The sequence below is a fragment of the Peromyscus maniculatus genome, chromosome 23 (genome assembly GCF_049852395.1).
Source record: "Peromyscus maniculatus bairdii isolate BWxNUB_F1_BW_parent chromosome 23, HU_Pman_BW_mat_3.1, whole genome shotgun sequence".
Lineage (NCBI taxonomy): Eukaryota > Metazoa > Chordata > Mammalia > Rodentia > Cricetidae > Peromyscus > Peromyscus maniculatus.
In genome coordinates, this window is record NC_134874.1 from 30027576 (window position 1) to 30053345 (window position 25770).

The 25770-nt window shown below is 44.7% G+C and overlaps 1 protein-coding gene across 14 annotated transcripts in view; it reads left to right on the forward strand.

Annotated features, from left to right (window-relative positions):
- The window catches only part of LOC102918621 (NXPE family member 3-like), a 33882-nt gene extending 10950 nt beyond the window's left edge, over window positions 1–22932 (forward strand). For 4 of the 14 annotated variants that reach the window (XM_076560705.1, XM_076560709.1, XM_076560706.1 and 1 more), the window contains 6 exons: window positions 1132–1229; window positions 3402–3615; window positions 12766–13508; window positions 14215–14297; window positions 18965–19177; window positions 22211–22932. In XM_076560705.1, the coding sequence (XP_076416820.1) occupies window positions 3547–3615; window positions 12766–13508; window positions 14215–14297; window positions 18965–19177; window positions 22211–22743 (1641 nt within the window). In that variant the 5' untranslated portion in view covers window positions 1132–1229; window positions 3402–3546 and the 3' untranslated portion in view covers window positions 22744–22932. Of the gene's footprint in view, window positions 1–1131; window positions 1230–3398; window positions 3616–12549; window positions 12664–12765; window positions 13509–14214; window positions 14298–18964; window positions 19311–22210 lie in introns of those variants that run through there. The other 10 variants (XM_076560707.1, XM_042267673.2, XM_076560704.1 and 7 more) reach the window with 7 other exon arrangements.
- The last annotated feature ends 2838 nt before the right edge of the window (window positions 22933–25770 follow it).

Below are 25770 nucleotides of genomic sequence, written 5' to 3' on the forward strand. Positions count from 1 at the left end.
CTACTTTCTTTGTTGTTGTTTTGTTTTGCCTTTTTTGTGTGTGGTTTTTTTTCGAGACAGCGTTTCTCTGTGTAGTGTTGGTGCCTGTCCTGGTTCTGGATCTTGCTCTGTAGGCCTCAAACTCACAGAGATCCGCCTGGCTCTGTCTCCCAAGTGCTGGGATTAAAGGCGTGTGCCACTGCCACCCGGCTTGTTTTGCTTTTTAAGGCGCTATTTCTTTTCCTTTTTGAAACATTTACTTATTTCCGTATAGGCATATGTAGGGAATGTTTTTGTTAATTATTGATAATTTCATACACACCTGTAATATATTTTGATGTATTCACCCCTCTCCTGTTCTCCCTAACTCCTCCAGGTCCATTTCCATCTCTTCCCAACTTCATGTCTTTTTTTTTTTTGTTTGGTTTGTTTGTTTTTTCAAGACAGGGTTTCTCTGTATAACAGTCCTGGCTGTCCTGGAACTCACTTTGTGGACCAGGCTGGCCTCAAACTCAGAGATCTGCCTGCCTCTGCCTCTCAAGTACTAGGATTAAAGATGTGTGCTCTTCTTTGATATTTAATATGTTCTGTTCAGGGGCAACCATAATTTTATGATTGGGGTCACCACAACATGAGGAACTATAGTAAAAGGTGACAGCATTAAGAAGGCTGAGAACTACTGAATTAGAACAATTAGGAAGTGTGGCCTTGTTGGAGTAGGTGTGACCTTGTTGGAAGAAATGTGTCACAGGGGTGGGCTTTGAGGTTTCAAAAGACCATCTCTCTCTCTCTCTCTCTCTCTCTCTCTCTCTCTCTCTCTCTCTCTCTCTCTCTCTCTCTCTCTCTCTCTCTCTGCCTGCTGACTGTGGATCAGGATCAAGCCATGGTGAAGAAAGGGTGACTGATAAAATTGATCTGAGCCATGAGTGCTGGAATTGGTTCTCTGTGTCAGATATAACATGTTGAGTGATGGCCTGTCCCTTTAAAATAAGTAAAATTAACAAATAAATAAAATCCAAGCAATCCCTTAGAGGGCTGATCCCTTTATAAACTGCCTTATGGAGGCACTTCATAAGTACATGAACTTAGGTCCAACTACTGAGGCTGGAAAATTATATGTACATATTTATTTTATACCCTATTCTTCCTCAGATATTAAGAGGAGGCTCCCTAAATTGGTGACCGGTCCTCAAGTCCTTCAAAAAGACCTCATTAAAATTGCCTTTGGGGCTGGAGAGATGGCTCAGCAGGTAAGAATGCTTCTGCTGACAGCTGCCCGAGCTCGTGGGAGCTCACAGACTCTAGACTGACAGCCAAGGAACCTGCATGGTTTCTTGATCTGTTTGTAGGGCCCCTGGCAATGGGACCAGGACTTATCCTGGGTGCATGAACTGGCTTTTTGGAGCCCATTCCCTGTGCTGGGATGCCTTGCTCAGCCTTGATGCAGTGGGGAGGGGGTGTGGCTTGGTCCTGCCCCAACGTGGTGTGCCAGTCTAATGCCAGTCTGTGTTGACTCCCAAAGGGAGGCCTTACACCCTATGAGGAGTGGATGGGGTCTGGGGTGGAGGGAAGCAGGAGAAGGGGAGAGAGGGAGGGGGAATGGCGGTTGGTACATAAAATGAAAAGAAAATTTTAAACAAACCAAAAAAAGCAAGTGTAGAAGCAAAAAGTGTAGCGTTCTGGGTGTTCTACCTTAGCAAAAATCCTAATTGGGATTTTAAAATTAAACCACAGTTTGGACTCCCCACCCAAAAAAAAAAAAAAGAGTAGCTCTGCCGTAGTGGAGGACCCATGTCAGAGGGCTCCCATCTGCCTGTTACTCAGCCCCAGGAGACCTGACGCCCTCTTCTGGCCTCCGCAGGCACCTTCATGCAAGTGGCATACAGTTCCACAGAGACGTTCATGCACACAAACAAACACACGAAACCTGTAAGAGGATGCCTGCTCTTTCCAATACCTCCTCATCCTATTATCTGGACACATACAGATAATATCCTGTTCTTTCAAAATGCATCAACCCTCATCCAAATGTGACACTCCAACCCCTAACCACAGCAGCCTTGGCTGGCTCTCTCTCTCTCTCTCTCTCTCTCTCTCTCTCTCTCTCTCTCTCTCTCTCTCTCTCTCTCTCTCTCTCTTTCTCTCTCCCTCTCTCCTCTCTCCTCTCTCCTCTCTCCTCTTCCCCCCTCTCTCCTCTCTCTCTCCCTTCCCCAACTCTTTCTCTGCTGTCTTTCTGGGAGCTCCACTCTGACAGGGTTTCCCCACCCCATTGCCTTTTCTTCCTCCACCTCGTCACCCGTTTGTTCGAGTAGAATGTCTTCTGGGTCTGGCTCTCCAGCCTACCTTGCCTCCTCCCCACTAACTGCGATGCGATTCGCATGCTAGTATAATCAACTCCAAATGTGGTTGCTGCTCCTAACAACTAGACCTTTCCTAGCCTACTGACTGGGTATGCACATGGAAACAGACTCCCCATCCCTTCCCCACTTCTTATGGCTAAACCAGATATTATACCAGAGCCCCCAGGGGGAAATGTAAAAATTAGATCCCCCCTTTGGGTAACTGTTGCCTTACTTGCTGACCTTGACCTTGATGTCCTCCCTATGCTAATTCCCTGCCGGGTTCCACCCTCCTGAATGCTTAAGGAAAACTCCTTGTCTGTGTATCCTGCATAATGGAAGTTAACAGCTTAGATGAAAAATTGTAAAACATTGGTAGTGGACTTCTGCCCTCCAGGGTTCTCCCATTGTGCTGTAAGCCTGTATTTAAGACCTCTTCCCTCCTTCAATAAACAGCATTCGGCATTAAAAAAAAAAAAAAAGCCAAGTTACAACGCAGTAACCAGACTTCATGGTAGAATTCATGACAGCCACCCAGACCTCCTCCAAGAATATAGAAAGCATTCAACGTTATGTAAAACCCTGTAACAATGCAGGATTTTTTTTTCTTTTTCTTTTGTTCTTTCTCTGTTGTAGAATATTATTTTAAGGTGTGTTACTTTTGTTTATATTGCATTAGTTTAACCCTGTGAAGCTGTGATACTGTGTCTGTCTAAAATACCTGATGGTCTAATAAAGAACTGAATGGCCAAAAAAAAAAAACAAAACACTTTTTAATTAAAAAGAGATTATCTATAAACTCAAAAATGGAAATATAAATTATATTCACAAAGATAAAAAAAATTATATCTTCCCTTTGCTCCCTGAGGGTGTCTGGGGGTTGGGATGGGGAACACTATTGGGCGCACCTTCCTGCTGGCTCACTGTGTGCCTGGAGCCTTCCCACACAGAAGTACAGATGTGAATAACGCTCCTGTTTTTCCACCTGAATTCTGCCTCGGCACCTATGTCGTCCAGCCAGCTCGACCTCGCCACCCTCCACCGCTGCTGCTGCTACTGTCTGATTCCTCTATTTGCCAGCAGGTACATATGTCAAGTGACAGTTTCTCAGGAAACTGGAAGTTGACACAGTGAATCAGCTCCTTTATGATGGTAGGACCCATTAAACTTCTGATACTATGTGAGAGACCTGGATTTGTATTAATAACGTGACCGGAGTCTGGGCTGCATGGATCTGCTCGCGCGGCAACTGAAGGGCTACAAGATTCTGACTGCGGGGTTAGTCTTTCTGGTTTTGGTAAGTACTTTTCTTGCCTCCTGTTGGCTTCATTACTGCTTCTCCCTATATTTGGATTGGTTAAATGCCTTAATGTTGGAGAGTGGACTGAGGGAAACTCTCATGCTCCCTCTTCTACCCCTGAGGGGTATCTGGGAGTATCAACTGCAGGGGAGAACATCATTCTAGGGAGTGTGAGCAGGTTGCATGTTGGAGTCCATCAGGAAATCTAAATAAGCAAGTGTGTGTACTTCTGCTGGGAAGAAATGAGCAGATGTTTGCTTGCCCTACGTAAGGCACCACCAGCAGACAAAAGACCAATTTTACCAAGTCTGGCGTGCTGAGTAAGTGGGTTTATTGGGCTTACTCAAGGAACCCAAGTAAGAGGTTACCCTCCCAACAACCACATCAACAAATGGGCTCTCCAGACAGCTTCCCTACAGTGGCATAAACGGAGTTCTCCCTGCTACTTGCTTTTGCCTTCTCTATGCTCCAGCACCTCCAGACACCACAAGAGGATGGAGCAGAATTGCAGATACCTGGGAAAGGTTCGGGTGGGGGCAGCTGAGTTCCAGGTGAGGGTCTCATACCCTCCAAGCCCTCCTTCTTCCACAAGCAAAAGTCTACAGACTGGGCCTTGTTGAGGCGTTCTTGCCTGTCCTCAAAGCTGCTCTAATGAAGACAGTGATGGCTGTGTTCCACATCAGCAATTCAAGTTCTCAGTTCTCTCAACTATAGATGATGGTGATCTCTCTGTCCCAGTTTAAGAAAAAGAAGTCTTTTGGTGTCTGGTTCTGCTTTTAGCCTCAAGGGAAATAGAAAAAAGTCAGGGAATAGAAAACTCTTGTATACACATGAACTCTGTCTCTGTCTCTCTGTCTCACACACACACACAAACACACACACTCACATTCTCACACACATCCTCAGATACACACACTCCTCTAGTCACTCACTTTCACACACTCACACACACACTCTTTCTCACACACACTCACACACTCTCTCATACACTCACAGTCATATTCTCTCTCACACACACACGCTGTCTCTCTCTTACACACACACACACTCACCATACATTCTGTGTCCTATCTCACACACACACTCACATGCACTCACACAAACTCTGTGTTTCTCTCTCACACACACACACATACACTCATACTCACTCTCACAGACACTCACACTCATACCATGCCTCTCACACACACTCACACTCATACTATCTCTTTCACACACACTCATACACAAACACCATACATTTTTGTCTTCTCTCTCTCTCTCTCTCTCTCTCTCTCTCTCTCTCTCTCTCTCTCTGTCTGTCTCTTTCTCTCACACACACACACACACACAAAGCACTGGGGTGGGTAAAGGGGCCAGTGAGAGTGGAGGGGTGATAGATGATAATGGGGGTGAATATGATCAATATGCATTGTTTACGTGTATGAAATTGACAGAGTAAATAAATAAATTTAATAACTTCCTGGAGCAAAATGGAGAAAGAACAGTTTAGGCTGAGTCTGTGTTTCTTCTTTGAAGTTGTGTACTAGAAAAAAACCAAGATTGTTCAGGACAAGCTCTTCCCATTTGTCTGTCTGTCAAAACTGGAATTTTAACTCACAGGGTGTTGTTGATATTTAAGCAGCAAGGCTTTTTTTGCCTGGAAATATAGATTTCCTTATGAATTCCTTCACTCCAAAGAAGATGTCAATTTCATCTCCATAGCCACTTTGTGTTGTGTGAAAGAGAAAACTCTATGCCTTCCCTTCAACCTTTTCACATACTGAAAGGAGTTAAGATGTCACATACATCAGATGCCCAAGGAGACCAAAGACATATATGTACATGACTATAACCCACCACGTGGAGTCCCAGCATCTGGGAGACAGAGAAAGGAGGATTATAAATTGGAGGCTGACCTATGGAATGAACTCCAGGCCAGTTCCTAAGATCTGTCTCAAAAACGCCCAAAGGGGGAAGAAAAGCAAACATGAATGTAATTACTAGAGTGCAGCTCAAAAGGACTTTCTTCTCCCTAAGTCTACAAGCTGTTAATGAATGCTGTGGGGAGAGGAAAAGATATCCTTCAGTGGAGTAGCCACTGGGAAGTTGCCTATACACTTGTAAGTCACCTTAATTCAACTAATTAGGACACACACAGGCACACACATTCACACACAGAGGAAAGTAGGAGGATTATTTGAGATGACACAGGGGATCAACTGGAAGCGGGGGGGGGGGGGGGGGGCATACAAAAGAGGGCAATGGAAGGCTAGAGAGAGCTCAGTGGTTAAAAATGTTTGCTGCTCTTCCAGAGGACCTGAGTTCAGTTACCAGCAGTCATGTCTACTGGCTCACAATGCCTGTAACTCCAGTTCCAAGAGATCTGACACCCAATTCTGATCTCCATGGGTATCTTCACATGTGTGGCGCACACACACATACACATAAATAAAAATAAATCTTGACAAAAAAAATTAGAGGGTTGGGTGTAGTGAAGTATGTCTTTAATCCCAGTACTTGGGAGACAGGGGCAGGTGAATCTCTGTGAGTTTGAGACCAGCCTGGTTAGAAAAATGAGTTCTGTGCCAGGTAATGTTACACAGTGAGACTTTTCTCAAAAAGAAAAAAGAAAAAACAGAAATCTTAATGCTGGTGAGGTGGCTCATGGGTAAAGGTGTTTGCTGCCCAACTTGACAACCTGAGTTCAGTCTCTTGAGACCCACAGGGTGAAAGGAAAAAAATGACTCTCCAAAATTGTCCCCAGAGCGCACATCTGTGCCATGAAATGTGTGCCGCCACATACATGCACACAAATTAACACATAATTTTAATTAAAAAGAGAGAGAGGGGTAGGAAATGAAAAAAATTAAAAACTTTACTACCATCATAAGATCTATATTTGTCTAAGGTAGCCAGCTTGCAGGTCTATGATGGTGTAGTTGATATTGAACTTCATAGAAGAGCCCTCAGAAACCATGTTTTTTTTTTTTCCTTTTGGACATCTAATTTATTTTCAATGTTTTACTATTAAAAATGTCACAGAGAGCCGGGCGTTGGTGGCGCACGCCTTTAATCCCAGCACTCGGGAGGCAGAGCCAGGCGGATCTCTGTGAGTTCGAGGCCAGCCTGGGATGCCAAGTGAGTTCCAGGAAAGGCGCAAAGCTACACAGAGAAACCCTGTCTCGAAAAAAAAAAAAAAAAAATGTCACAGAGAAACCCTGTCTCAAAAATAACAAAACAAAACAAAAAACATATGAGCCATCTTACCAGCCCTAAATAAAGCTGGGCAGTAGTGGTGCACAGTTTTAATCCCAGCACTGGGGAGGCAGAAGCAAGTCTGGTCTACGGAGTGAGTTCCAGAATAGCCAGGCTACACAGAGAGACCCTGTCTCAAAAACAAAACAAAAGAGAAAGTCACTACTAGGACTGTAGAGATGGCTCAGAGATTAAGACCTGTAACTCCAATTCCAGTGGTATCTGTGCCTTCTTCTGACTTCCGTAGGCACCAGAAATGTACACTCTTCACATATATACCTGCAGGCAAAATACACATAAAATAAAACATCTTTTAAAAGGTTAAAAATTGTCATTTTTTTAAACAAAAATTTTTTATTAAGATATTTTCTATTGATTTTACATACCAACCACAGATTCCCCTGTCCTCCCTCCTCTCATCCCCCAGTCCTCCCCCACAATCCTCCCCTCATTCCCACCTCCTCCAAGACAAGGTCTCCCATGGGGTGTCAGCCAGCCTGGTACACTCAGTTGAGGCAGGTCCAAGCCCCTCCTTCCTGCAGCTGGCTTTTTTGTTTTTGTTTTTGTTTTGTTTTTAAATGCCAAATGCCATTTATGGAAGGAGGAGGTCTTAAATACAGGTTTACAGCACAGTGGGAGAACCCCAGAGAGCATAAGATCACTCCTGAAGTTTTACAATCTTGCATCTAAGCTGTTAACACCCATTATGCAGGATACACAGACAAGGAACTTCCCTTAAACATTCAGGAGGGTGGATCCCCGGAACCAGGGAATTAGCATAGGGAGGATATCAAGGTCAAGGTCAGCAAGCAAAGCAACAGTTACCCAAAACAGGGTCCAGGAACTACAGGTCCCCCTTTTACTAGAAAATGAGCTTCTGACTTAGGTTGCATGGGATGTCAGCAGATCACCTTACCCGTCATGGAGACACATGCCCAGGCCACACAGGCACTCTGTCTTAGGTTGGTAAGCACCCCCCAGACATTACCCGTCTCTGAATACTCATTATCATACAGGTTCAATCGTGTATGAGCTGCAGGTTAACTGCTGCCAAAGATCTCACAGTGGCACTGGGCTTGCAATCTGTGTGTTCGACACAGAAAAGACCAACAGAAGACCTAACCCACCCATAGCCAGTAGGCTAAAGGCAACTGAGCCATTCCCTTCCTTAAGGAGCCTTATTGCAAATTGGAGTCCTTGTAAGATGGTTTCCCAAAAGCAAATGGATCTTGAGTTTATAAATTTATAATTTTCAAAGCCAATCGAACTGTATATAACTATTGAATTAAATTTATCATGTCCAGCCGGGCGTCGGTGGCGCACGCCTTTAATCCCAGCACTCGGGAGGCAGAGCCAGGCGGATCTCTGTGAGTTCGAGGCCAGCCTGGGCTACCAAGTGAGCTCCAGGAAAGGCGCAAAACTACACAAGAGAAACCCTGTCTCGAAAAACCAAAAAAAAAAAAAAAAAAAAAAATTTATCATGTCCAATAGAATGAAAGATTAATTAACTATGGTAGCTACTTTTGCTGTGGGTCCCCACTGTGCTGGCTGTAGTAACCAATTATGAAATGGCAATCCCAGAAACAGTAGCAGCTGTGGCCGCTACTGCTATAACAGCAACAATAGCAGCAGCAATGTCAAATTCTCTTCTGGAGCATGTGGGCATTCACTGGCATGGATACAACTCCAGGAACATGAACTGCCAAGGCCCATTTTTCTTGATCCCAGCATGACTTAAACTGGTAGCTCTGCAAAAGAACAACTAAGAACCATAAAGAAAAAACAGGCAGCTCATAAGGAACATAACTAATGGTCTTAGAATGGCTACATTCAGGCTCATAAATTTTAAGGTACCTTCAAAGGGAGGTAAATGAATTTCAGGAGGCCAATAAATGTTACACAGAGCCACTCCTGAAAAGTAAGTACTACACCAGCTTGAAGAGGATTGTGAAAATGAAAAGGCTTAGCTGGCATGCTACTGTTAACAAATGGAGGTCAGTGACCTTCAGGGTTATCCTTATTCTCTAAGGTATCTGGGTGAGAAACCATGTTTTTAAGTGCATCATGTTTTATGTGGTTCACATATTTTACATCCTTTTGTCATGTATTAATGCTGTCTCATGACATCATTCCAATTTATGAATATACATGACTTATTTAACTACTGTATTGTTGATAGAAATCTGATATGGAGGAACACACCTTTAATCCTAGCATTCAGGAAGCAGAGGCAGGTGGACCTCTGTGAATGTTTGTGGCCAGCTTGAACAACATAGTGAGTTCCAGGACAGCTAGGGCAATATATAGAGACTGTCTCACAAGACAAAGGGGGGAGGGACACAAGAAAAATTGAAAAAAAAAAGGAAGAAAAAAATGAAAAGAAAACTAAAAAGGAAAGAGAGAAAATTAAAAGAAAAGAAATTTATGTTGCTTTCAGTTTGGGGATTATTTTTTTCTTTTTTTGAGAAAAGAGCCTTGTGGTTGCCAGGCTTGTCTCAAACTTGTTATATAGCAGAGGATGAGCTTGAACAACTTCCTCCTCCTTATCAACCTTTTGGCAACATTAAGGATGGAGTCCAGGGCCTCACACATACTAGGCAAGAGTTCTACCTCTGAACTACAGTCACAGACCTGACCTCGAACTTCTGATCCTTCTGAGTCCACTTCCCTAGTGATGCGATTACAGGCAGGGACCATCACACCTGCTCCTGAAGTACAGGAACTAGAACTCAGGATTTCATGCATGTTAAACAATCACTCTATTAACTGAGATACAGTCTCAGTTGGGGGGGGGGGTGTAAGTGCTGCTAGTGTGAAATAACTTTCTTCCTTTCTGCCTTTCTTTCTTTTATCTTTCTTTTTCTTCCTTTTTGTTTTTTTTCTAGACAGGGTTTCTCTGTGTAGCCCTGGCTGTCCTGGAACTCACAGAGATCCTCCTGCCTCTGCCTCCTGAGTGCTGGGATTAAAGGCTTTCCACCACCTCAGCTAACTATAGAAAACTTGTTTCAAAATAGATAGATAGATAGATAGATAGATAGATAGATAGATGATAGGTAGATAGATAGATAGATAGATAGATAGATAGATAGATAGATAATAAAATTACTGTTAAAATATCTTCTGTGTAGCTAGAGTTTTCCTGCCTGGCCCAGTCAGGACAAATCTCTCTCACCCACCAGTCCCATGGCCGCTCAGACCCAACCAAGTAAACAGAGACTAATATTGCTTACAAACTGTATGGCTGTGGCAGGCTTCTCGCTATCTAGTTCTTCTATCTTAACCCATGTCTATTAGTCTATAAGTTGCCACATGGCTCGCGGCCTTCCGATACCTTACATCTTGCTTGTCATGGCAGAGGCTGGCATCATCTCCCTGACTCAGCCTTCCACTTCCCAGAATTCTCTTCCCTACTTGTCCCACCTATACTTCCTGCCTGGCTACTGGCCAATTAGTGTTTTATTTATTAACCAATCAGAGCAACACATTTGACATACAGAACATCCCACAGCACTTCTGCCCATTTTAAAGATTTTTTGTTTGTTTGTTTATTACATGCACCACACAAGTGCTGTGCTAGTGGCAGCCAGAAGAGGGCATCAGTTCCCTGGAAATGGAGTTAAAGGCAGTTGTGAGCCTCCCGGTGTGGGTGTTGGAAACTGGACATTGGTCTTTAGCAAGGGTATTAATATATTTTCTGCCCCCAAATAATGGGTTTCTCCACCGACACAGCCAGATCAAGTCAAATTGAAAAAGTATAATACCAGGTTTATTTGAGCAAAGCAACTTTTATTTACCATAGTTTTGTGTATGTATTTGGGATAGTGTATAATTGTATAGTATGGTCTCTGTGTGTGTGTGTGTGTGTGTGTGTGTGTGTGTGTGTGTGTGTGTGTGTGTGTGAAAGAGAGAGAGAGAGAGAGAGAGAGAGAGAGAGAGAGAGAGAGAGATCTTAACACCATGGGTTGTGGAACTCAGAGTATCAGGTTTATACAGCAGGCACTTGGACCCTCTGAGCCACCTTGTTGGCCCTATTTATGGTTTTTGTTTTTGTTTGTGACAGAGTCTCCATCACCCCAGACTCTTCATATCCGTGAATGGCCTCAGCAACTGACCTATCTGGGTGGGGAGGGGGATGAATAAAAAGATAAACACATGGACACACAGGAAATCTGGGATCTAGTGGATTGGGCTCTCTGGTGGAGAAATCACAGCACCCAGAGAGCTCACCAAACTTTTTCTATACAGTCAATACAGAGGTGCGGTTGTGGCACACAGCTGAACAAGGAGGTAGGTTTATCGTACACAGTTCAACAAGGAAGTCTTCATAGGAGCTGTCTCTATAAGGGAGCAGTCTTCAGATAGTAAACATCTTAGGGGAGGAAGCTAAGATGGACACACACTATCAACATTCAGACTCAGACCAGGAGGAAAGATTTTGCCATTTCCCTGAGCCTAGCATGGGGAAGGCTTTACCAATTTCCCATGGGACTGAGACATTGGAGTCCTTGACATGACTGTCCCCATGTCAACTGCACACATCCACTTAAGACACACATTCACCCAGGCCTTCCTCCACTCCTCCACAAAGGCTGTGTTTAGCCAAGAATGACCTGAAACTTCTGATCTCCTGCCCAGGCCTCCCAAGTGCTGGGATGACAAATACGCTATACCTGGTCTTATATCATGCTTACAAATGTCATAATCAGCTTGTAATTTATAAACACACATACAAGGGATTAGGATTTTGATCCTCAGTGTATGTAATGTACATGTCAATTTGAGTAGCATTTATATACTTGTAGTATGTACTTTCCATGTCCATGAACCTACTATTTAGGTAAACTCTCACACAATGCATTTCTGACCCTCCTTAACCCCATTTTCTTAGTCCTACCTATCTTCAAACCTTGTGATCTACCAATGTACACAATGAAATTCTCTTGGTTCTGTCTCTCCACTACCAGTTTAGATTTTTAAGTTCTTGGGTCTACAGAGTCTGTAAGCATCAATGCTACTGTTCTTCAGCATGTCAGATAATGTCAACACTGGGATCAGCAAGATGGCTCAGCAGGTGTAAGGGGGCTAGTTACCAAACCTGATGACCTGAATTTGATACCCCAGAAATGGTGGAAGGAGAGAAATGACCTTACAAATTGTCCTCTGACCTTCACATGTAGGCTATAGTGTTCCAGTACAATAGTTTGTCTGCACATACACACACTGTTTAAAAAGAAAATACCTAAGGGGTATTTGTAGCTAGGGAAATGGCTCAGTGGTTAAGCACACTGTCTGCTCTTATAGAGTATATGGGTTGGGCTGCCGGCACCCATATGACAGCTTTCGGCCATTTGTAGGTCTAGTTCCAGGTGATTCAATGCCCTCTTCTGGTCTGCTTGGGCACCAAGTATGTATGTGCTACATATATATTTATGCAAACAAAACACTCATACATATAAATCTGATGAAGAAAAAGCAAGAAGGAGAAAGTAGAAGGAGAAGAAGAAGAAAAGAGAAGGAGGAGAAGAAGAAAAAGGAGAAGAGGAGGAAGAAGAGGAGGAAGGAGAAGGAGGAAAAAGAGGAGGAGGAGGACGAGGAGAAGGAAGAGGAGGAGGAGGAGGAGGAGGAGGAGGAGGAGGAGGAGGAGCACAGCAAGGACCTCAATTTCCCTGGTAACATATGGCCACTCCAGTGGGACTCCCCAGATAGTCTGGTAAAAGTAGCATCCCATCCTGAGTTGTTTGTTTCAAATAAAGGTCATGGTGACTCAAGTGCCAGGCTTATGAATGACAGACAGAATGACACAAGCAGGTAGGACTCCTAGGTGCTACTTGGCCAAATGCAATACCTCCTTCCAGGAAGAAAATATGGCACACACAACACACTGGCATATTCCTCTTTCTTTACCCACAGGTGTTCTATCTCATGATGTCATGGCCTGAGCCCAGGAAGCATTGGTTCCCACCACCCCGTCCTGCCTCTGAATATGTCTCTGAGCCCAACGACTGGGACTCTCTCTCTCAAGAACTCACCAATCTGACCAACCTTCTATATTGGCCTCCAACTGATGGAAACAGGGATGACTTTTTGGCTTCTACCAGTCCCAAAACCTCCACTTACAGACTGAAGGGTCCTGCCCAATCCAGCTATACTCTGGGAAGTAACCTAGAGGCCATCCTTGTGGCTAGGGATCACCAAGGCAGACCCAAGACTCATGGTGGAGATCTGTTTCGGGCAAAGCTCCTGGGCCGGGAATTGAAAGCAGGAGTCCCAGGGGAGGTGAAGGATCTGGAGAATGGCACTTACCTCTTGTCCTTCCCTCTGCTCTGGGCTGGATGGGCTCAGGTGCAAGTGAGGCTGATCCACTCCAGCGAGGCAGTTGGGGTCCTGCAGAGAATCTGGAGAGGAAAACGGGCCACTGTTGACTTTAGAGGATATTTCCGAGGAAGGAACGGCACTCAAGAGACTGTTATCTGCAACGTGGACCCCCAGTCAACTGGAGCCAAAGGGCCCACCTGCCAGTACAGGGATGTGGTTTCTGGGGAGGACTGGTTCTGTGCTCAACCCTCTACTTTGCCCTGCGATGCTTTAGTCGGCCACTCGAGTGGAAGTTACCTGAATGTGACCACACCGCATGATGAAGACCTGCTGGCCGGGTAAGAATCTAGAATAGTGCATGTGTCCTAACCATAGCTATGTGCAGGTCAGAAGACAACTTGAGGAAGTCAGTTCACTCCTTCCACCATGTGGGACCAGGTGTCAAACTCAGTTTGTCAGGTTTGGCAGTGAGAACCTTTACATGCTGAAACATCCCACTGATATCATTATTTAGAAATTCCCGCAGCTCAGAGTTCTTGTGTTCCTCATGTGGTTTTGGGTGACCTTGTAATGGAGGCAGAAAACTCAAGAGTTGAAGGACATCCTTGGCTGCATAGCGAATACAAGTCCAGCCTGGAATACATGAGCATTACTCTGTGTGTCAAAAAGGCAATTAGAGTCCGAGTGGGGTGGGGGTATTGTTATATTCCCTACTGTTTGTGTAACAACAATAACAAAATTTAATGTTCTTTCTAGACTCCAGTGCCAGGGAAATTAGAACTTCTCACTTCCTGTGGTACTCTGTTTATTACAAAGGAGAACTACATGGCCCTTTGGTTACCTTGACTATTACCGAACTGATAAGACTGTTCTCTTTGCTGTGTATTTCTCCTAACTATTACAATTGCCCTGTCAGTGATCACTTTATTGTAGTGACCTCCAATTAGGCAGAGGAGAGACAACCAGTCAATCATGGTATGCTCTTGAAAATCAAATTTTCACCTGGTCAACCTCCCTCAAAGTTCACACTCAGTGTTTCTTCAGGAATGTGACTGACCAGCCACTCGCTTCAGGAATATCTCCAATCCTGGTGAAACCAGCAGCCACTGGGAACTTGAGGAATGTGGGTGAGTGAGGCTGGAATATACAGGTGGTGGTAGGAATGGTCATCAGCTGAGATGGATTGGGGGCTTTTTGATTTGGTGTGTGTGTGTGTGTGTGTGTGTGTGTGTGTGTGTGTGTGTGTGTGTTGTATTGGTGTGGGTTCACTCTCATGTGAAAAAGTATATGAGCCCAGGTAGAGATCAGAATGTTCTCCCCAATTGTTCTCTATCATATTTTATTTCATTTAAGTTATACTATGGGTTTTTTTTGGGGGGGGGGCAGGGAAAGTGGTTTCAGTTGGCAGTGATTTGTTAACAGATAATTATTAGAGAGGAAAATTGGGGTCCTTCCAGCCCAAGGATGACTGGGTGGGTGATGGACAGAGCTCAAGCAGGAGGGAGCTATTTCCGATCTTTCAGGCCTCAGCCAGCAATCAGGAGAGGGCCACTGCACATATTATAGGCCATAGAGGTTCCCTGTCCGCAAGCACTCAGGATTCAGAAGGACCCAGCCTCCCCCTTGCTACTTCCTCAGAAAGGAAGAAATGGAAGGTATTGGTGCCTCCGTCCAAGAAGTAAGGGACTCCTGGATCCATCTTCATCTGCCAACCAAAGATGAAGCTGAAGTTGAAGAAGGAAGATCTATGGGGTCCACCCCAGCAGCTGGCTTCAGGGTGGTACTTGAGAGTGCACATGAAATTCGCTCTCTCTCTCTCTCTCTCTCTCTCTCTCTCTCTCTCTCTCTCTCTCTCTCTCTCTCTCATATATATATCCCTTTCTCTCTCTCTCTCTGGATGCAGTTTTTGTAGAAACTTTCTTCAGTCACTAAAGAACATTGGCCACAGTTGCTTTATGCTCTTGGCCGGAGTACATCAGTGCCGCTAGAGGAGGCAAGAGTGGGCCTAGAGCCTCAGGCACAAGGATCCAAGTGACCAGCCATGTGGCCTTGGGATGCCTGTGTCCAGCCACTTGGAAGGTCTGGGCTGGAGTTCCAACCCATCTCAAACATCCTCTGATCCCCAATGGACGGTCACTGAGGGAGGTCTTGAGCTGTTTCCATGTATGGGCACCACTTCTGCCAGAGGAGGTGCTGGTTGCCAAACATCAGCCCCAGGCTAGAGGAAGGGTTCCGGGTATACGCAGGAAGGACCCAGACAGCAGGTTAAACGTTCTAGGACTATAAACATGGGGTAACATAAATAAAGGGCCTCTTTATGTTTTGAGACAGAGTCTCTCACTGAGTCTGGAGACTGCTGTTGAAGCTAGGCTGGCTGGTCAGTGAGGCCCTGGGATCTCCATCTCCATCTCCCGAGGTGCTAGGTTTTCAGGCATTGCACACCCAGTGTTTACACATGTTCTAGGGGTCAAGCTTAGGCCCTCACCCTTGCACATGCTTGTACATCTTCCACTGAGCCATCTCCCCAGCCCTCAGATGTGTTTTATTCTATGACTTTTACCTCTTTCCTGCCAGGGAAGTGTGGTACAGTGGTTAGTCCTAGGGCTGTAACAGCATACTTCCTGGCTTCAAATGCTATCCCTGTCTGTCATTGAACTTCTTATAAACCCACTCAATAGGCTGCAGATAAGACTTAATGGGAGTGCACTTGCCTAGCTTGGGCAAGGCACAGGATGTCTTCCCTAGCACTGATAAGAAAGAAAAAGTATTTTGTTGAGGAGGTTATAATAAACATACAGACAGCTACACATATATAATATATACAGTGTCTTGAATTTACAAGTGTAAACTCTTGAAGCCATCTCCACAATCCGTAGTAGACACATACCCATCACCTCCCTGAAGATAAACTTTTAAGTTTAAGGATGTCAGGACAGATGACTAAGATAGCAAGGGGCTGGAGGGATGACTCTGGGGTTAACAACTCTTGTTACTCTTCCAAAAGACCTGAGTGTAGTTCCCAGCTTCATGTTGGGTGACCCACAACTGCCTGTGACTTCAGCCTTTGGGAATTCAATACCCTTTTCTGGCTCCAGCAGGCACTGGCACACAGACAAAATACACACATGCATGTAAGTTAAAAGAAAACAAAAGAACACTAAGGGTAAATCCATCTTTTGCTGGGCAGTGTGGTGCATACCTACTATTTTGGCACTCTGGAAATAGGAGGATCAGAAGTTCAAGTCTGGCCTCACCTTATAGGCAGACCTACTGATCAGCTAGACCGCTGATCAGCTCTGAGCCGCCAGCTTCTCCCCAATTATCTCAGAGAGATTATTATTAATTATAAATGCTTGACCAATAGCTCAGTTTGTCATTAACTAGTCCTTTAAACTTAAATTAGTCCATTTCTGTTCATCTGTGTGCTGTCCCAAGGCTCATTTACCTCATGTACTAGTTCCCATGCTGTTTGCCCTGCATCTCATGATGTCTCCTCCAACTCTGCCCTCCTTCTCCCCACTATTCTCTCTGCCCTGAAAGTCCTGCCCAGACACCCACCAATCAGCTTTTTATTATCAATGAGAGCAACACATCTTCACATCAACATGTCTTCACACCTTCACAGAAGGATTATTCCACAGCACCACCTACGATTAAATTAACTTAGAATCCAACCCAGTGCTTCGTGGATGCTGGACGAGCACCCTCCCAGCCGAGCTGCTTCTTCCCTTCCACGCGAGCACCAGCTTTCCTCCTCTCCCTTTGGGTACTTTCTCCCTGCTTTGGAAGGGCTTTTGGGATTCCGGCTTTATCATCTGAGGAGCAGGTTGAACAGTCAGCCGTGTGGATCTTTTCGGCAGCTCACCTGCACCTTGACTCTGTGTCCTTTTGGCTCCCTTCAACTCTTTCTGGTGTGTCGGGGAAACAGGGGCCCTAAGCACTGAGTGCAGAAATGAATCAGGACACAGCCTTGGTCTGCAGGGGGCCATTATCACCTCCTCTTCACACATCTTCCAATCGTCAGTTTTGGGTGGGCTTTTGTAGTTGTTCAACTGAACTTTTTGTTGTTTTAGATAGGGTTCCACAATGCAGCCCTAGCTCAGCTGGTACATGGTGTGTGTAGCAGGGTTGGTCTTGACCTCACAGACATCCACCCTCTTCTGCCTTTTAAGTGCTTGTATTAAAGGTGTGTGCCACTGTACCTGGTGCTTTTCTTTTGAAACAGAGTCTTAGTTAACACAGATAGGCCTTGAACCTGCTGTGTAGCCAAGGATGAACTGGAACATTTTTTAATTGACATAACGTTCTACTATGGTGTGTGTGTGTGTGTGTGTGTGTGTGTGTGTGTGTGTGTGTGTAGCCATGCATGGCACAACAAAGGTGTGGAGATCAGAGGGCAATTTGCAGAAATGGATTTTCTCCCCGACCATGTGATTCTCAAGATCAAATTCAGGCCGTCAAACTTAGTGATGGAGACATCTTGATGGCCTTTAAACATTTCTTTTCTGTTTATGATTATTATATATTATGTGTATATGTGATGTGGGTGTGGTCACACATGTGCGCCATGATGAGTGTGTGTGAGGTCAGAGAAAAACTCTGTGGAGTCAGTTCTCACCTTCTACCATTATGTGAGCTCTGGGGGAGAGAACTCAAGTGTCTAGGCTGGCACAGCAAACACCTTTTCCCACTGAACCATCTTGTGAGCACAATTTCAAATTTCTTATCCTTTTGATTCCACTTCCTGAGTTACAGGCCAGAAGCTGACAGAATTGGTTTATTCACTGATGAGACTTGAACCCAGACTACCTTTGAGACACAGTGCCCTGTTAGTGACTGTGAGGGGAGAGGGTGGCCAGTGAGGACTCATGGAAAAACGAGGCAACACTTGCAGGGAAGGATATATTCCCATGCTTAGTAGAAAGGTACTTCTACTAACTCTTTACTACTACTTCCTGTAGGTAAGCATCCTACAGACTCAGCTGCACCTACAGCCATTTTTGGTTTTTTTTTTTTGTTTATTAGTTTGTTTTGAGACAGTGTCTTACTACATAGCCTTGGCTGGTCTGCAGCTTGCTATGTAGACCAGGCTGGCCTTGACTTCATAGACATCTGCCTCTGCTTCCCCAAGACATGAGTTACCATGCCTGGCCCATATTCCTTGTTCTTGATCACAGTAAATCACTTAGCATTCTAAGATCTCAGTGTCCCTATCCATAAGTAGAGATGTGAACAGGGCTACATCATGAGTGTGGAGATGCACACCTGGAGTCCCAGCACTCTAGAGGTCAAGGCAGGAGGATTAGGAAGTCAAGCCCATTCTTGGCTACATAGGAAGTTAAAGGCAATTATGAGCTACATAAGACTTTTTCAAACACTCATGTGTGCACTCAAGCACACACACACACACACACACACACACACACACACACACACACACACACGCATGCACCATAGTAGAACGTCCCAGGCTCTGTAAGAGTGCATTGATGGGCTACGTACAAAGTATGTAGAAGAATGCCTGCCTGGACCACAGAAATGGTTCAGTGGACAAAGGGCCTTGCTGCCAAGGCTGAGGATCCGAGTTCAAACCCTGGGACATACACAGTGAAAGGAAAGGACTGACTCCCAAAAGCTGCCCTCTGTCTGCCACATGTGTAGTGTGGCATTCACACACCTGCACACAAATAAATGTAAAAAAAAATACAAATAAATTATAAAGAATGCCTGATATTTTATAAAACTTTCATTTTTTTTGTTTGTTTAATCTTCTCTGCCTTTCTGTGTCCTATAGCCTTGCTTTCAAGGCCCCCATGCCGCCCTGGCCACCTGTCTCCAAAACCCTCTGGCTTCTACCACCAAGACAGATGGCATTCCACGTTCTGTTCTAGCCGCTCTTTCCCCACTGTGGACAGCATCCTCAACTGCCTGGCTGGCCGCATCGTCTACATGATGGGGGATTCCACACTTCGGCAGTGGTGGGAGTATCTGCGAGACACAGTGCCCTGTGAGTGACTGTGAGGGGAGAGGGGGGCCTGTGAGGACTCATGATGGAAAAGCCAGACAAGCACTTGCATTGAAGGAGATTCCCATGATTGGTAGAAAGGTATGGCAGGATGCTGGGCCTTCCTGAAAGGCAGGTAAGTGAAGGAGTATGATATCTTCTTTGTTCTATGAGACAGGGTCTTACTATGTAATCCTGGTTGGCCCAGAACTCACTATGGCTATCAAGCTGGCTTCAAGCTCACAAAATCCACTTGCCTGAGCATCCTGAGTGCTAGAATTAAAGGCATACACCACTAAGCCCAGCTAGTAGTAGTAGTAGTAGTAGTAGTAGTAGTAGTAGTAGTATGTGTGTGTGTGTGTGTGTGTGTGTGTGTGTGTGTGTGTAATAAGTGTGTTCAAAGCTGTGCATGTGTCATGGAACGTGTGTAGAGACTTTGAGAAGTTAACGAATTCTCCACAGGTGCCTGCCCTGAGGAGATTTCTACCAGGGTCCAGAACAGAAGCTACAAGCATCTAGGATATTGATCTGAGGGATGTTCAATGAATCTAAGCACACTGAGTTCTTTAGTCCATTTGCTTTATTCTTCTAAATCAATTCTATCTACACAGCTTCTTTTCTGTTCTCATACTTAGCTCTTCTTGGTCCCTCCTGCTGTTCTCTCATTATTCTACCTAGTTCTTACCACCTTCCTCCTTTTTGGTCCCACAAGCATATATATATCTCCATTCATTCACAACTTGTTCGTAAAAACTACAAAGTAAATTCTCAAGGACAAGTGTTCTGATGAGAGTCACACTTGGCAAAGACTTGATGAGCTTAATTGGTGGCTGCCAACACCTGTAGGCTCTAAAAAGTTCTGGCTGTCTCTTAAAGGGATAGCTACAACAGTTACAAGGGAAGAAACTAAACCAATGAGTGATTTAAGGAAAACACAAAGAATACATGTACTATTTTATGTGATTAGTAATATCCAGACATGGTTAGTCAGTTAACAGCCTTTTTCTGTTAGTCACTGAATCTCAGGACCTATATATAATTATTCTACTGAGCATAAAATCTTGCATTAAAAACTGGTGAAGAAATAAATACAAAGTGTTAACTGTTTTTTTTTTAATCAGAGTGGGGGAAGGTGCCAGTGGCAGAAGCTTAGGGCAACAAAGGTGCTATTGATCTCTTGAAGGACTAAGACATACCAAGGCCAGACACTGCACTATCACTTCTGGTTCACTGTGATTCTTCTGAAGAGTTTTCATCTAACAATGCCAGGCACCTGCAATTCCACTCTGTAAAAGTTATACGAGGATACTTTGTTTGGCCAATTTTGCCTTATCAGTGGCTAAGGGTAAAGAACAAGACCTCTAGGTGTCTACAGTCCACATGGAACAATAGACCTTGTTATGAAGCATATTTTAGTATGTTTCTATTCATATAAATTGTACAATTAAATAAGAAACCATCTTCTTGATTATCCACAAGTATGTGTGCCCATAAGATTGAGATACAGTCATGGCATTGCATGTGCACATACATGGAAATGCACGGTAAATGGAGAGAATCATAGCTGTTATCGCACAAGAAGTTTACAAGAAACAACCAATTCATACAAAAGGCAGTAATTCCATAACACCTTGTGTGGTAGTTTCCTCTAACAGAACCCTTTGTTCTAATAGGTTGACCTTCTGAATACTAGATATCACCTGCTGTATACTCCCATGGTCTTTTGTTACCAGCAGCTCTCAATAAGGAGTCAGCTCTTCCTTCCAGGAATGGAGCTCAGGTGGTGAGGCTTGCACAGCAGGAATTTTACCTAAGGAGTCCTCTCACTAGCCCTAGCCACACTAGGCAAGCATTCTATGCGCTGAGCCACATCTCCTGCCATCATTGTGATCAAGGTAAAACACTGAACATTCTAGGATCTCAGTGTCCCACCTGTAAGTGGAGACATGAATACTTCTTCAGCCTGAGTGTGGAAGTGCACACGTGTAGTCCTAGTGCTCTAGAGATGGAGGCAGGAATATTAGGAATTCAAGGCCGTTCTCAGCTACAAAGAAGGTTAAATCTAGCACGAGCTACAGAAGACTTTACAGAAAACACACACACACACACTTCATAACAGAGCATTATTTGAGACAAGGTCTCTCATTAGCCTAGAACATTCCAAATGGCTAGGCTGGCTGTCCATCAAGCCCCAAAAATCCTATATGTATTTCTCCATAACTAGAATTACAGCTGCAAGACACTATGTTTGATTCTTTTAAAATGAAGGTCCTGGGGCTCAAACTCAGGTCTTTGTACTTGCATAGCAAGTTTCTACCACTGAGCAACACTCCAGTGTGTCACTAAGAGGTGATAGGCAAGTCCTCCACCACTGAGTCACCCTTCCTCCAGCCCCTCTAGGCAAGGCCTCTACCCCTGAGCCATGCCCCTACCATACCCAAGTGATGGAGCACTTGCCTTGATGGTCCAATGAAGGTCTAGGGGAGTGTATCTCAGTAGCAGAGAACTTGTCTAGCACCTGAGAGGCCCGAGGTTCTCTCCCCAGCCGTACAAAGAAAAGAAGGAAGAAGTGACATGATCATGTGTATAAGGATGATTAAAAATGCTCATATATAGTGGCTGTAGAGATGGCTCAGTGGTTAAGAGCACTGGCTGCTCGTCTATATAGTGAGTTTTAGGCCAGTCAGGGCAACCTAGTGAGATCTTATGTCAGACAAAGAGGAAGAAGAGGAAGAAGAAGAACCTTTATTTGTACAAGAAAATGATTCACAATCCTATGTTAATTTATTATTAAAAATTTACTACAGTTGTGTGTGTGAGAGAGTCTGTGTGTGTGTGTGTGTGTGTGTGTGTGTGTACAATCACGTACTATAGTGTGTGTGAGGAGATCAGAGAACAACGTGCAAGAGCTGATTCTCTCTCTGTGAATCTTAGGGGATCAAACTCAAGTCGTCAGGGCTGCCAGCAACACCCTTCCTGGCTGAGCCATCTTGCTGATCCCCTATGTTAATACTTTCTTTCTCCTCCTCCCAACAGCCCTGAAGCCAGTTGATCTACATGTCACATATCAGGCCGGTCCCCTGATGGCTGTGGACACCACTCGGGGGACAGTGTTACACTGGAGGGCCCATGGCTGGCCCCTGCGCTCTCTCCGCACCCCCGTGGCCTCGCTCCACTCTGTGGCCAGAGAACTGCATGGCCTGGCTGGGGGACCCTCCACGGTGGTGGTGCTGGGTATGGGAGCTCACTTTACCACCTTCCGTCCATCCATCATTGCTCGAAGACTGGCAGGGATTCGGGCAGCTGTGAAAGCCCTGCTGGACCGGGAACCCAGTACTCTGGTGGTTATCAAACTGGCCAATACTGGCTACAAATCTGTGTATGGCAGTGACTGGCTCACACTCCAGGTGAACAGGTTCCTCCGAGCTGCCTTTGTGGGTCTCCAAGTGGCCTTTGTGGATGCCTGGGAAATGACCTCCAGCTTGGATCTGCCAGACTACATCCACCCCAAGACACTCATTGTCCGTAACGAAGTGGAATTATTTCTGTCCTTTGTCTGTCCCACCTGAATGTTCCCAAAGGACCTGAGGCTGTGTGGATGGAGAGCCTGCGTGTGGCCATCTAAAGGGTGAACAGCAAGAGATGGAAAAATGAAGCTACCCCTGGCTTTCCCACTATAGCACTTGGGCTACCATTTTATACATCTCTCTATGCACCACACAAATAAATCAAGTTTTAAATAAATGAGGTCATATTTTTGCATAGTGTCTTCTTTTTTAATGCAAGAGGTTGTATGTGGTGGACCTGGAGTTAGGCTGGTGGCTAGAGGGGTCGCTGACCCTTTTTCTCTGTCAGCCACAGCCCTGGGGTTCCAGCACACGTTCATATCAGTTTTTTGTGTGGTGCTGGGGTTTCGAACTCACACCCTCATGTTTGTGCCCTTGCCTACTGAACTGTCTCCCTAGTCATAAATTTTTTTTAAGAAGACAGGTCTTCAACCTCAAACCCTTGCTCCCTCGCTGCATCTCCCGAGTGCTGTGATTACAGCCATGAAACCACCCTGGCTACTCCCAGCTTATTCTTTATTTTTAATTTTGGGAATTTTTATTGTTTAACTACATATTTGGAAATTGTGAGCACTAATGCAGATCTCTTGTGCCTTGCACCTATAGTTTCTCCCAAGGGCAACAGCTTGGAGAACTGTGTGTAGTGAGCAATCACAATCAGGGGGAATGTGGGGAAAACTAAGAGTCTTATCCTGATGTTTCTACTTTTATTGTATTCATTTGTGCTTTTGTACCTTTGTTGTTGTTTGTTTTTTTGTTTGTTTGTTTGTTTTTGTGACTCTGGGCATGGATCCCAGGGCCTGTACATGTTAGACACTGTTCTACCACTGAGCCACACCCCAGCCCCTCACTGGGGGATTCTAGGCAGGAGCTTTACCACTGAGCCACACCCTAGCCCCTCAATGGGGGGGGATTCTAGGCAGGGGCTCTACCACTGAGCCACACCCCAGCCCCTCACTGGGGGGGTGGATTCTAGGCAGGTGTCTACAGCTGAACCATGCACCTTCTTCTCACTAGAGTATAATGGGTGTGTAATACACAGGAGCTTCATTAAGGCAGGGTTAGAGTACTAGTGTCTTTCCAGAGAGAACTCAAGACCAAATTAGAAGGAAGAGAAATATAACAAAACATCTCAGTTAACTTAAATTAAGATTTAAGTTAAGGGGCTGGAGAGATGACTCTGGAGTTAAGAGCACTGGCTGCTGTTCCAGAGGACCTGTGTTCAATTCCCATCACCCATATGGTGGTTCACAACTGTAACTTCAGTTCCAGAGGATCTGACACCCTTAAGCAGACATATGCAGGCACAATGCCATGAAAAATAAATAAAAATTAAAACAACAACAATAAAAAGATTTAAGTTACATCTCATTTAACTTTAATTACCTTCTCAAAGTCAGGATTTCCAGACAGTCATGTTAGTAGTTTCAATGTATAAAGCCAGAAAGACAAGCAAATTCACATAAAAGATAAAATGAAAATATTCCCTGGACTCGGGTATAACTCCACTGTGCACACTTGTGTGTGTAAGAAAAAAAAGAACAGTCCATTTCCAAAGGAGCCATGAGCCAGCTTAGGGCCAGACAATGAGAAACAGAAACCCAAAGACCCTGCTAGCATCTACACGTCTAACTAGCCCTCAACAAACTAAAAGATTAGATGGGGAAAAAGTAAATTATTGGAGCTGGAGAGATGACTCTGTGGTTTAGAGCACTGGCTGCAATTTCAGAGGACCCATGTTTGATTCACAGCATCATCATTGTGGCTCACAACCATCTCCAGTTCCAGAGGACCTGACACCCTTTTCTTACCTCCACAGGCCCTGCATACAGGCGGTGCATGCACATACAGGCAAAATGTTCATGCAACAGAGTCAACTAAATAATTTTTAAATGTATCATCAATGTCCAAGCTTGCCTGCAGACATGACAAAGTCCGATCAAGCATTATGATAAACGGGATGGGGTCTGAAGAGTTGGCTCAGTGCTTGTGAGTGATAACTGCTCTGGCAGAGGACCCCAGTTTGGTGGGCAGTATACAACACCTAGTAACTCCAGTTCCAGTGGAAACAGCGACCTCTTCTGGGCTCCATGGGCACCTGCACACATATAACATATACTCATATAAATACACATAACTACACAAGAATAAAAAGTAAAAATAAAGCCAGTCATGGCAGTGCACACCTTTTTCCCAGCACTTGGGAGGCAGAGGTAGGTGGATCTCTGAGTTCGAGGCCAGCCTGGTCTACAGAGTGAGTTCCGGGACAGCCAGGGCTACATAGAGAAACCTTGTCTCGAAAAATAAAATAAAATAAGTAAATACAGTGAAAGCAAATCTTTAAAACAATACAAAGTAAATAAACAGGATATATAACATATAGATGAACCTGTGCATTCATTAAGAAATGGGCAAATAAGCCAGGCATGGTGGTGCACACTTTCAAAATCAACAAAAGAGAGGCAGAGGAAGATCGACCTCTGTGAACTCAAGGCCAGCCTGGTCTACATAGTAAATTTCAGGAAATCCAGAGGTACATAGAGATATACTGTCTCAAAAAAAACAAGAAGAATAAGAAGAGGGAGAAAAAGTGGAAGAGGAGTAGGAGACAAAGATACATGGCAGAGGGATGAGTAAGATCCAGGGTTCTCTTGAGTAACAGAACTTACAGAATGAATATATACATAGAAAGGGGTTTTATTAGAATGACTTACAGGCTGTGATGAACAACATAATGACTTACAATGGCTGCTTATGAGTGGAAGGTCCAAGAGTCCAGTAGTTGTTCAGTCCACTAGGCTGGACGTCTCTGCTGGTCCTCAGTAAACACTGGGATTGCAAAGAGGTAGGCTTTACCATCAGTGAAGGAGTGGACTTACCAATGAGGCAAGAGCAAGCAAGCAAAGAGCCAATGATTCCTTCTTCCATGTCCTGATATATGCTGCCAGCAGAAGGCATGGACTGGACTAGAGGTGGGTCTTGCTACCTCAAGAGATCTGAATTAAAGGTGTGTCTTCTCACTACAAAGAT